The following is a 12,816-nucleotide window of genomic DNA, read 5'->3' as shown; positions in this document are numbered from 1 at the left end:
ACAACCTGTGTGTCTCCAGCTGTTGCAAAACTACAACTCCCAGCATGCACTGATAGACCGTACATGCTGGGAGTTGTAGTTTTGCAACAGCTGGATGTTCCCCCCCCCAATGTGAATGTACAGGGTACACTCACATGGGCGGAGGATTACAGTAAGTATCCGGCTGCAAGTTTGAGCTGCAGCAAATTTTCTGCTGCAGCTCAAGCTGCCAGCGAGAAACTACTGTGAACCCACCGCCCGTGTGACTGTACCCTAAAAACACTACACTAACACACAATAAAAAGTAAAAAAAACACTACATATACACATACCCCTACAATAAAAATGAAAAACGTCTGGTACGCCACCGTTTCCAAAACGGAGCCTCCAGCTGTTGCAAAACTACAACTCCCAGCATGCACTGATAGACCGTACATGCTGGGAGTTGTAGTTTTGCAACAGCTGGATGTCCCCCCCCCCCAATGTGAACGTACAGGGTACACTCACATGGGCGGAGGATTACAGTAAGTATCCGGCTGCAAGTTTGAGCTGAGGCAAATTTTCTGCCGCTGCTCAAACTGCCAGCGAGAAACTACTGTGAACTACTCTGCCCGTGCGACTGTACCCTAAAAACACTACACTAACACAAAATAAAATAAAAAGTAAATAACACTACATATACACATACCCCTACACAGCCCCCCTCCCCTCCCCAATAAAAATGAAAAACGTCTGGTACGCCACTGTTTCCAAAACGGAGCCTCCAGCTGTTGCAAAACAACTACTCCCAGTATTACCAGATAGCCACTGACTGTCCAGGCATGCTGGGACTTTTACAACAGCTGGAGGCACCCTATTTGGGAATCACTGGCGTAGAATACCCCTATGTCCACCCCTATGCAAGTCCCTAATTCAGGCCTCAAATGCGCATGGCGCTCTCACTTTGGAGCCCTGTCGTATTTCAAGGCAACAGTTTAGGGTCACATATGGGGTGTTTTCTGTATCGGGAGAAATTGTGTTACAAATTATGGGGGGTATTTTCTGCTATTACCCTTTTTAAAAATCTAAAATTTTTGGGAAACCAAGCATTTTAGGTAAAAAAAAATGTTTTTTTTTTACATATGCAAAAGTCGTGAAACACCTGTGGGGTATTAAGGTTCACATTACCCCTTGTTACGTTCCCTGAGGGGTCTAGTTTCCAAAATAGTATGCCATGTGGTTTTTTTTTGCTGTTCTGGCACCATAGGGGCTTCCTAAATGCGGCATGCCCCCAGAGCAAAATTTGCTTTCAAAAAGCCATATGTGACTCCTTCTCTTCTGAGACCTGTAGTGCGCCAGCAGAGCATTTCTCACCCCCATATGGGGTGTTTTCTGAATCGGGAGAAATTGGGCTTCAAATTATGGGGGGTATTTTCTGCTATTATCCTTTTTAAAAATGTAACATTTTTGGGAAACCAAGCATTTTAGGTAAACATTTTTTTTTTTTTTTTTTTACATATGCAAAAGTCGTGAATCACCTGTGGGGTATTAAGGTTCACTTTACCCCTTGTTACGTTCCCTGAGGGGTCTAGTTTCCAAAATGGTATGCCATGTGGTTTTTTTTTGCTGTCCTGGCACCATAGGGGCTTCCTAAAGGTGACATGCCCCCCAAAAACCATTTGTCGCTCCTTCCCTTCTGAGCCCTCTACTGCGCCCACTGAACACTTTACACAGACATATGAGTTATGTGCTTACTCGAGAGAAATTGGGTTTCAAATACCAGTAAAAATTTTCTCCTTTTTACCCCTTGCAAAAATTCAAAAATTGGGTCTACAAGAACATGCGAGTGTAAAAAATGAAGATTGTGAATTTTCTCCTTCACTTTTCTGCTATTCCTGTGAAACACCTAAAGGGTTAATACACTTATTGAATGTCATTTTGAATACTTTGGGGGGTGTAGTTTTTATAATGGGGTCATTTATGGGGTATTTATAATATGAAGACCCTTCAAATCCACTTCAAACCTGAACTGGTCCCTGAAAAATAGCGAGTTTGAAAATTTTGTGAAAAATTTCCAAATTGCTGCTTAACTTTGAAGCCCTCTGGTGTCTTCCAAAAGTAAAAACTCATAAATTTTATGATGCAAACATAAAGTAGACATATTGTATATGTGAACCCAAAAATGTTTTATTTTGAATATCCATTTTCCTTACAAGCAGAGAGCTTCAAAGTTAGAAAAATGCTAAATTTTCATTTTTTTCAATCAAATTTTGGGATTTTTCACCAAGAAAGGATGCAAGTTACCATAAAATTTTACCACTATGTTAAAGTAGAATATGTCACGAAAAAACTATCTCGGAATCAGATTGATAAGTAAAAGCATTCCAGAGTTATTAATGTATAAAGTGACAGTGGTCAGATGTGCAAAAAACGCTCTGGTCCTTAAGGTGTAAAATGGCCTGGTCCTTACGGGGTTAAATGGGGATTCTAAGACCCCAGTTCTACCAATTGGTGGGGGTCCCAAGTGTATCGGTTTAGGGGTTTGTATTCTTTACCCATATCCACAGGAATTTCGAAGTCAATTCTTTCTGTGAAATCCTCACGGAGATGCATTGCAGTCTATGGAGATGGCGCACTTCCGAGCGGTCCTAGGGCCATGCTCTGCCGGAGAGCGCTGCCTGCGGAATGTCCGCCAGGATATTTTCCAGGTGGACATTCTGTGGTGTGAACATAGCCCTAGGAATCCTATTAGCGTTTACCATCGGCTGAGCGCCATAAAACAAAGTACACTGCAATACATGAACAAGTATTGCAGTGTACTGTAGGGGGGAAAGAACTAGACAGTGGTTTAAAAAATAAATAAATAAAACAATAAAAAAAACTATGAAAAAGTATCATGTACCTCTAAATTTTTGTAAAAAATAAAAAAAGATCTTAAAAAAAAAAAACGCAGAGTACAAGAGTTTTTTTTTCTTTTTCCACCAGAAAACGCAAAACCCACAAATCATTTTATGCTCTACTAATAATGTCTATGGCAGTGTTTCCCCAAACTTTGGACCTTCAGCTGTTGCAGAACTACAATTCCCAGAATGCCCTGACAGCCTTCGGCTGTCAGGGCATTCTGGGAGTTGTAGTTCTCCAGCAGAACTGCTCCACCAGGCCCAGAAGCTTCTACCATAACGGGTCACTCACCTTCTTAAGCTTCTGCTGGTGAATTATTCGGGATTTCTTGGGGGCGATGACTCGGGCTGTGAACACAAGATTCAGTAGTTACCACCATGACCAATGTTCTATACTGGAGACAGGAGAGGCCGCCATATTGTCTCCAGTCACCCTAGACAGCCATGGCCAAACCGTGACAACCGCAATACCTGTGCCCGTACCCATAGTACAGTACATGGGTCATGTGACCTGTAGAGATGGGGCACGCTATGGTATACGTGTCCAGCTTTGGGTCATGTGACTTGTAGTAATGGCGCACACTATGGTATATGTACCCAGCCATAGGTCATGTGACTTGCAGTAATGGCGCACACTATGGTATATGTACCCAGCCATAGGTCATGTGACTTGTAGTAATGGCGCACACTATGGTATATGTACCCAGCCATAGGTCATGTGACTTGTAGTAATGGCGCACACTATGGTATATGTACCCAGCCATAGGTCATGTGACTTGTAGTAATGGCGCACACTATGGTATATGTACCCAGCCATAGGTCATGTGACTTGTAGTAATGGCGCACACTATGGTATATGTACCCAGCCATAGGTCATGTGACTTGTAGTAATGGCGCACACTATGGTATATGTACCCAGCCATAGGTCATGTGACTTGTAGTAATGGTGCACACTATGGTATATGTATCCAGCCATAGGTCATGTGACCTGTAGTAATGGTGCACACTATGGTATATGTATCCAGCCATAGGTCATGTGACCTGTAGTAATGGCGCACACTATGGTATATGTATCCAGCCATAGGTCATGTGACTTGTAGTAATGGTGCACACTATGGTATATGTACCCAGCCATAGGTCATGTGACCTGTAGTAAAGGAGCACACTATGGTATACATGTCCAGCCTTGGGTCATGTGACCTGTAGTAATGGGGCACACTATGGTATATGTACCCAGCCATAGGTCATGTGACCTGTAGTAATGGAGCACACTATATGTGTCCAGCCTTGGGTCATGTGACCTGTAGTAATGGGGCACACTACGACATATGTCCAGCCTTGGGTCATGTGATCTGTAGTAATGGGGCACACTACGACATATGTCCAGCCTTGGGTCATGTGATTTGTAGTAATGGGGCACACTACGACATATGTCCAGCCTTGGGTCATGTGATCTGTAGTAATGGGGCACACTACGACATATGTCCAGCCTTGGGTCATGTGATTTGTAGTAATGGGGCACACTACGACATATGTCCAGCCTTGGGTCATGTGATTTGTAGTAATGGGGCACACTACGACATATGTCCAGCCTTGGGTCATGTGATTTGTAGTAATGGGGCACACTACGACATATGTCCAGCCTTGGGTCATGTGACCTATGGGACAGCTCCATGTACTATAATTTTCTCACACCCCCGGGAATTAATCTTCTTGCTGTCAGTGAATGGAGACATCGTACATTTGAGGACAGGGAAAGTAACCAATCAGCTTTCAGTACGGGAGCGGGGCATGCTGGTAGATGTAGTCCCGGGTACTCACCCCCCTTCTTCAGCCCCACAGTCTTCTTGCCCCCGCTCTTCTTGGGTTTTGCCTTCAGCTTCGGCGCTCCCTGCGCCATGACCGAGTCCGTGAGACACCACACCGGATAATACACGGGACTCCGCTCTCAGGGAGCGTGGTGCAGGACCTGCCGTGACGTCATCACCACGTGCTCCATCACGTGTGTGGGAGGAGCCAGTTAGTTTGTGTTGTATCGGGATATGGATGCTATACTGTACAGTGGTCTCCAACCTACGGACCTCCAGATGTTGCAAAACTACAACTCCCAGCAGCCTTCGGCTGTCCGGGCATGCTGGGAGTTGTAGTTTTGCAACAGCTGGAGGTCCGCAGGCTGGAGTCCACTGCTTATTGGATATGTATAGTGGAGCTATATGTATGTAATATACATGTAGCAGAGCTGTGTGTGGTATATGTATAACAAAGCTGTGTGTAGTAAATGTGTGTGGTATATGACTAGGGTGGGCGGGGAGAGAAGTTTCCCCGCCCAGGGTATATATTAGTCCCTCCCTCCCCCTGTTTTCCCGGGGGTGGGCGTGGTTAGAGGTTTTCCCGCCCAGTATATACTAGTCCCTCCCTTCCCCTATTTTCCCGGGGGTGGGCGGGGATAGAAGTTTCCCCGCCCAGGGTATATATTAGTCCCTCCCTCCCCCTGGTTTCCCGGGGTGGGCGGGGTTAGATGTTTTCCCGCCCAGTATATGTTAGTCCCTCCCTTCCCCTATTTTCCCGGGGGTAGGCGGGGTTAGAGGTTTTCCCGCCCAGGGTCTATATTAGTCCCTCCCTCCCCCTGTTTTCCAGGGGGAAGGCGGGGATAGAAGTTTTCCCGCCCAGTATATATATATTAGTCTCTCCCCCTATTTTTCCGGGGGTAGGCGGGGTTAGAGGTTTTCCCGCCCAGTATATATAGTAGTCCCCCCCCCTATTTTTCCGGGGGTAGGCGGGGTTAGAGGTTTTCCCGCCCAGTATATATAGTAGTCCCTGCTGCTTCCTTTCGTACTCACCAGTGCTGAGGGAAGCTTTTCTCTGTGATGGCTGACGAGATTTCATGGGCTATATTCCGGGAGCGGGTGCTTGCTGACATGGGTGTCCTCTCTCGGCTGGTTGCCGAGCTGGGAGCCCCTGCTGTTGCTGCTGCGCCTCCTGCTGTCCCTAGTGGGTCCAGGGGGGTCCCCTCCAGCCCCAGTGGCCCCCACCCTTGCCTGCAGTTAGGGATTTGGGCAGTGATGAGCCTCCTTATGAGGTTGCTGCAGAATTTCTGGCCACCAGTCAGCTTAACCCCCCACCTCCCGTGCCCAGTATGGCTCAGTCCCCTTCGTTATTTGGTGGCAGCGCCCGGCAGGTCAGTCAACCACCGCATGACCGTGTGTCCCGTAGGTCTGAGGGTTGGGCCCGTGGAAGGCGGTCGCGGTCTTCCTCCGGGGGCTCTGGCTGCTCCAGGCGGAGCAGGACTACTGGGTCTTCCAGGAGGCACCGAAGGAACTACCGCCGGAATTCCAGGAGCAGGGAGCGCTCCTGCAGATCCCGCTCGTCCAGCTCATCCCGCTGGCGGTCGCCATCTTCCTCTGGTGGTAGTTCGGGTAGCTCTGTGGGTCTGGAGCGACGCTCTCGCAGGCGTGAGGGGCGGAGACATCACTCCAGGTCTTCCCGCGGGGGCAGTCGGCCCTGCGCGGTTTCGGCTCCTGTGGTCAGCCCTGTTCCTGCTACGTCTTCAGGTGGATCTTCTTCGTCTACAGTGGCTCCTGCGCAGACTGGTGAGTTCACTTTTTCGGGTGCTTGGAGGAGTGGCGGTGGGCAGGCTGATTTCTTATCTACTTTGAAGGCTGTGTTAGTGAAGTTAGAAAATCGGCCTGCTGTGGTACTGGGTCGGAGGGAGTCTCCGGTTCGGATGGGGGTTCACAAGGAAGTGTTCTTTTGTGGGATTAGCCCGTTGGGGGTGCATGTGAAGGACGCAGTGAAGGAAAAGACTTGGTCCAATCAGTATGTTGATTTGTGGACACTGGTGTCTGTGGATCATCACACGATAGACAAGGAGCGTGGGCCCCAGGGGGAGAAGCCTGCCCCTTTTAGGCTAAAGGTCGCTAGGACCCCGGGAAATTGGTTACAGGCATTTGCAGTTTTGGGCTGAATAATGGGACAAAAGCATCCGGAGCGTTGTGCTGAGCTTTTTGTATAAATGGACTCAGTCTACAGTGCATACTCGTCCCATGGGGGCTCTGCATGGTGGCGGTATGATGAAGAATTTCGTCACTGCCTGGCGTGGCAACCAGAGGTGGGTTGGGGTGTGAAGGCTACCAATGTTTGATGGCGCAAAAGGTGCCTTCCTTTCAGCCTGAAGCTGCTGGTCATTCGGGGGTTGCCGTGCAAAGACCCGGGCGTACTGGTTGCTTAACCCCTTAACGACAATGGACATAAATGTACGTCATGGTGACATGGTACTTAATGCACCATGACTTATATTTACGTGCAGACATGACTGCGAGCACCGGACCAGTGCTCATATCGTGCGCCGGTAATGACAGACATCCGTGGTCGTGCGGATGTCCGCCATTAGCCCCTCAGATGCCATGATCAATACAGATCACGGCATCTGTGGCATTGCGGTACTTTAAATGGCTGATTTGATTGCCCGCGGGGATCCGATCATCCAGCATGGCGGCCGGAGATCCCCTCACCTGGATCCGGACGTCTCCCGGGGTCTTCTGCTCTGGTCTGAGATCGAGCAGAGCAGAAGATAGCTGATAATACTGATCAGTGCTATGTCCTATACATAGCACTGAACAGTATGAGCAATCAAAGGATTGCTATAGATAGTGAATTCAGGTAGAAGAAACAGACATGGTGCACATCTACAATCTTGTATAATGATCTGATTGCTTCTCAGCATAATATCAAAAACGAACAGATTGTTAGTATACATTTTTGATCAAAAAGTACAAAGCCCACTCGCCACGTCAAGGCCACCTATCCAGAGTGGGTCCCTAACGTCCCTAGCATAAAATGGCGTAGCACTGGGCGGCGACCACCACCGCCGCGACACCAGTGCCCACGGGGGGAACGACCCACTGGCAGAGCGGCCCCAATGCCACTCAAACCAGTCTATGGGTCGCACCTCCCCACAGACACGGCAGCAACGGATGCCGCACAGCACCACACCAGTGTGAACAGGGTGCAAAAGCTCACTTACCATGCTCTCCCAGTCAGGCTGGGAGGCTGACGTATATACTAACAACCTGTTAGTTTTTGAAATTATGCTGAGAAGCAATTAGATCATAATACAAAATTGTGGATGTGCAGCCATGTCTGTTTTTTCTACCAGGATTCACATTGGGTATTCTATCCCCTCCTTTTTTTGTTTTGTTCCACTTGGCCTGCACTCCTCCCCACCCCCTCAGCCCAACCCTATATAAGTAGCAGGTAGCTACACCTGGGCCCTTTCATTTTCTAGCAGTCTCCCAGTCTGACTGGGAGCACATGGTAAGTGTGCTGTTATACCTTGTTCACACTGGTGTGGTGCTGTGCGGGGGGTGCGGCCCGGAGACTGGTTTGGGTGGCACTGGGGCCGCTCTGCCAGTGGGTCATTCCCCCTGTGGGCACTGGTGTCACTGCGGTGGTGGGTGCCGCCCAGTGCTACACCATTTTATGCTAGGGACATTAGGGACCCACTCTAAATAGGTGGCCTTGACGTGGCGAGTGGGCTTTGTACCTTTTGATCAAAACGTATATACTAACAACCTGTTCGTTTTTGAAATTATGCTAAGAAGCAATTAGATTAGTGTAAAAAAAGAGAAAATCCCTTCCCCCAATAAAATGTAAAATGTCCTTTTTCCCCATTTTACCCCCATAAAGTGTAAAAAATATATAAATAAAAAATGTATACACATTCGGTATCGCCGCGTGCGTACATTTCCGAACTATTAAAATGTTGATCCCGTACGGTGAACGGTGTGAGTGTACAAATAAAAAAAAGCACAAAATTGCTGCTTTTGTCACATTTAATTTAAAAAAGTAATTTAAAAAATGTTTTATAAACAAATGTGGTAATAAAGTACAGATCATGGCGCAAAAAAAGAGCTCTCATACCGCCGCTTATACAGAAAACGAAAAAGTTATAGGTCGTCAAAATAGAAGGATGTTAAACATATTAATTTGGTTAAAAAGTTTGCGATTTTTTTATTTAAGCGTAACAATAGAAAAGTATGTAATCGTGGGTATAATTTAAATTGTATTGGCCCACAGAAGAACGTCATTTTTACCGTAAATTGTACGACGTGAAAACGAAACCTTCCAAATTTAGCAAAATTGCGGTTTTCTTATTAATTTCCCCACACATAGTATTTTTTTGGTTGCGCCATACATTTTATGGTTAAAATGAGTGTCATTACGCAGGACAACTGGTCACGCAAAAAACAAGCCCTCATACTAGTCTGTGGATGAAAATAGAAGAGTTACGATTTTTAGAAGACGAGGAGGAAAAAACAAATGCAAAAATAAGATTGACCTGGTCCTTAAGGTCAAAATGGGCTTGGTCCTTAAGGGGTTAATGAGGGGCATTGTAGATACCTCAGCTCTTCCTGCGGTGGGGGACACACAGCAGTGCGGTGTCAGCGGGCGCCGTCTGCCGCTGATGGGAGGGACCCCGGTGAACGTGGCCGTGATGGGCCCATGGTTAGAGCTGTACCCCAATAGGGATGATTCCTTGGATTTGTCTGATGGTTTTCAGTTTGGTTTTTTTATTCCTTTTTGTTTTGGGCCATATGGCGGCTGATTATCTGGATGATCTGAAATTGGTCAGGGAGCACCCTGAGGTGTTGCGGGAAACATTGGGAAGGTTTCTATGGGCCGTTTTATGGGCTCTTTTGATTTCCCCTTTTGTTAATTTGAAGGGTAGCTCCCACCATCCTATTTTTTTTTTTTTTCTGTCCCTGCCTATTGCACATCTATACCTAACCCCCTCCCTGCTTTAAATTTTTATTTTTACTATATAAAAAATTACTTTTTGTCTGCCTGGTAGTGTGCTCACTACCTAGCAGACTTCCCCAGCAGGCACCACGTCACTGATGCCTCGGCCCCGGGGGAGCGAAGGAAGGTATTTAAATCTTTATTTTTTTACTGCCTGCAGTATGGGGGACAATTTTTATATTCTGTAGTTCTCCTTTTTAAAGGGGTACTCCGGCCCCAAGACATCTTGTCCTATATCCAAAGGATAGGGGATAAGAGGTCTGATCGCGCTGGTCCCGCCGCTGGGGACTCCAGCAATCTAGCATGCAGCACCCACCTGTAAGTTTGCCTGAAGCGCTGAAGGCTCTGTGTTATGCCTCCCGACCACAGGGACGGAGTATTGTGAAGTTACGACTATGCCCCAGTGTGCCGTGACACCCCACCTCCGTGTCGCAAGTCTTTGGGAGGGGGCGTGACAGCAGTCATGCCCCCTCCCATAGACTTGCATTGAGGGGGCGGGGCGTGACATCACAATACTCCATCCTCGTGGTCGTGAGGCATAACACAGAGACGGCAGTACTTACAGGTGGGTGCTAGATTGCCGGAGTCCCCAGCGGCGGGACCCACGCGATCAGACATCTTATCCCCTATTCTATGGATAGGGGATAAGATGTCTTTTGGTCGGAGTACCCCTTTAAGTGTGGTTCATTGCATTAATGGTTTGTCCTCCTCTTCGCTTCCTGTTTTGTCCCTTCTTAGGCATTTGGTCCTTCGGTGTTTGGAGTTGAATATTTGGTTTAAAGCCTGTCATGTGCCAAGAGTTGATAATGTGATTGCTGATTTTCTCTCTTTTTCTGTTCCAGGAGTTTCAGTGACTGTGTCCGGAAGCGGCCTTGGAGGGGCTCCCCTGCCCCCTGTTGGTTTGGGGCTTGCTGATCGATGCTTGATGCCCCTGATTGAGTCATCTGTGGAGGCTGCCACATGGGCTGGACACGGTAAGGCATGGGTTGAATGGTGTGCGGTGGCAGATAATGCGGCTGACTGTTTATCGGTTATGGTGGATGTTTTGCTTTCTTTGCGCGCTTCTCTGGTCTCTGCTGTGGCAGCGGTGAGTTTATATTTTAAACTGTTTGGGTGGGAAGATGTCACTAAAAGTTTTTTGATCTAGCTGGAGTTGAATGGTTGGCAGCGCATGCACGTGCGGTGGGAAACCCGCAGGCCGGTTTCGTTTTCCTTGTTGGGATCGCTTTTGGGGGTCATGAGCCAGGCCTGTTCTCTGTATGAGTCACTTTTGTACTTTGCTGCTTTTTGGCGCTTTGCTGATTGGTGAGTTAGTTCCTACCTCGAAGCATGGTGTTGGAGGATTGTTGTGCTCCAATGGCGCTTTGCCGCTGCGTATCAGGTGCTCTAAGACGGATCAGGTAGGACAGGGTGTGTGTTTTAGCGGTGGGTGGGACGGCTTGTCCTGTCTGTACGGTTGTGGAGTTTTTGTCGGTCAGAGTCTGGGTCACATTTTTTTGCACATGCGTATGGCTTGCCTTTAACGCGTTTTTAATTCCAGGTTGTGTTCAAACGTTGTTTGGGGCTGGTAGGTGCCCCGGTCGCTGAGTTTGGTAAGCACTTCTTCTGGATTGGAGCTGCGACAGAGGCGCCAGGGCTGGCCTATCGGTTGATGCCATACAACGCATTGAGCGTTGGCATTCTAGCTGCTATGAGGGATATGTGTGCCCGGAACTGATGCTTTAACAATTTTTCTTTTGCAGATTCCCCGAGGGCCACGGTTTACTTTCTTGGGGATTCTTACTTCCATCTGGCTGCACAGCACGCGGATTGTCGACCCGGTGGCAGGTCGTTGGGCTGTGATGTCGATGCGCACTGGAGAGGCATCCTGGGTATGCGGTGGCCGAGGGTCCTGACTGAGGTAGTGGATATCGCCAGAACGGCTCATTCTGGGGTGATCCTTGTGGTGCATGTGGGCGGGAATGACCTGTGTTATTCCCGGGTTCCGGACCTGATAACGCTCATGAAGGCCGATGTGGACCGGATTTCAGGTTTCTTTACGAAACTGGTGCTGGTGTGGTCGGAGATTGTGCCGAGAGTTTCTTGGCAGGGTGCTCGAAATGCTGCCGCCATTGAGCGATCTCGCCGTTTGGTGAATTCGAGGATGGCTCGGTTTGTGCGATCGAAAGGTGGAATTGTGGTTCGTCATCGAGAGTTGGAGGGTGACAACAGACAGTTCATGATCCCAGATGGCATCCACTTGAATGATACAGGTTTTGAAATATTTTTGTCGGGCCTGAAGGACGGTTTGGAGCAGGCACTGCTCCTTCTTGGTGGCAGTCGGAGCACTGTGTAGGGGTACACGGGTTCCTCAGTAGCCGGTTGAGTAAAGTCAGGATAAAGGGCCGTTGGCGCACATGCCCGCCGGGAGTATGGCGGCTGGCATACCGCTTCGGCTGAAGGTGTACGCCAAGTTACAGTTTAACAAACGGTAAAGTAAACTGCAATGCAGTTGTTAATTTAACCTCTTATGTTATTATAATAAATTGAGCTGTGTCCACTACCCAGCCCAGTTAAAATGGAATCAATGTCTGTCGTTATTAGGGAAAAGGGGGGGGGGGGGCTGGCTCAAGGTTATGAGTAAGGGGAAGTGTTCTCCATGCAGTCTAATGTATAGCAGAGCTGTGTGTAGTATATGTACAATGGGGATCAAAAGTTTGGGCACCCCAGGTAAAAATTTGTGTTTAATGTGCATAAAGAAGCCAAGGAAAGATGGGAAAATATCAAAGGCATCAAATTACAGATTAGACATTCTTATGTCAGCAAAATTTATTTTATTTTCTTCATTTACACTTTCAAAATAACAGAAAACAAATAAAATGGCGTCTGCAAATGTTTGGGCACCCTGCAGAGGTAATATCTTGTACTGCCCCCTTTGGCAAGTATTACAGCTTGTAAACGCTTTTTGTAGCCAGCCAAGAGTTTCAATTCTTGTTTGAGGTATCTTTGCCCACTCACTCTTCCTTACAAAAGTCTTCCAGTTCTTTGAGATTTCTGGGCTGTCTGTCACGCACTGCTCTTTTAAGGTCTATCTATAGATTTTTAATATGTTGAGGTCAGGAGATTGTGAAGGCCATGGTAAAACCTTCAGTTTACGCTTCTTGATGTATTCCCCGTGGAT

The 12,816-nt window shown here is 47.7% G+C and overlaps 2 protein-coding genes across 3 annotated transcripts in view; one reads left to right on the top strand and one right to left on the bottom strand.

Moving 5' to 3' along the window:
- The window catches only part of C4H19orf53 (chromosome 4 C19orf53 homolog), a 39,351-nt gene extending 33,461 nt beyond the window's left edge, over window positions 1-5,890 (bottom strand). Inside the window, exons 1-2 of one of the 2 annotated variants that reach the window (XM_056570258.1) lie at window positions 5,699-5,890; window positions 3,151-3,206 (exon numbers count right to left, since the gene is read on the bottom strand). In XM_056570258.1, the coding sequence (XP_056426233.1) occupies window positions 3,151-3,206; window positions 5,699-5,744 (102 nt within the window). In that variant the 5' untranslated portion in view covers window positions 5,745-5,890. Of the gene's footprint in view, window positions 1-3,150; window positions 3,207-4,679; window positions 4,884-5,698 lie in introns of those variants that run through there. The other variant, XM_056570257.1, reaches the window with a different exon arrangement.
- Window positions 5,891-5,994: 104 nt separating this feature from the next.
- LOC130367675 (uncharacterized) lies at window positions 5,995-12,148 on the top strand. Its single transcript, XM_056570256.1, has 3 exons — window positions 5,995-6,448; window positions 10,499-10,630; window positions 11,399-12,148. Exons 1-3 carry the CDS (start codon window positions 5,995-5,997, stop codon window positions 11,989-11,991), a joined length of 1,179 nt encoding a protein of 392 aa, XP_056426231.1. The 3' UTR covers window positions 11,992-12,148.
- The last annotated feature ends 668 nt before the right edge of the window (window positions 12,149-12,816 follow it).

The sequence above is a fragment of the Hyla sarda genome, chromosome 4 (genome assembly GCF_029499605.1).
Source record: "Hyla sarda isolate aHylSar1 chromosome 4, aHylSar1.hap1, whole genome shotgun sequence".
In the NCBI taxonomy this organism is placed as follows: Eukaryota; Metazoa; Chordata; class Amphibia; order Anura; family Hylidae; genus Hyla; species Hyla sarda.
This window is presented reverse-complemented; position numbering and strand designations above follow the sequence as displayed.

Excerpts from the sequence above, each read along its gene's own strand:
- LOC130367675 (XM_056570256.1), top strand. The coding sequence starts at position 5,995 with ATGGCTCAGTCCCCTTCGTTATTTGGTGGCAGCGCCCGGCAGGTCAGT. Across the intron at positions 6,449-10,498 it reads AGTGGCTCCTGCGCAGACTG|GAGTTTCAGTGACTGTGTCC; the intron begins GTGAGTTCACTT and ends TTTCTGTTCCAG. Across the intron at positions 10,631-11,398 it reads TGCCACATGGGCTGGACACG|ATTCCCCGAGGGCCACGGTT; the intron begins GTAAGGCATGGG and ends TTTCTTTTGCAG.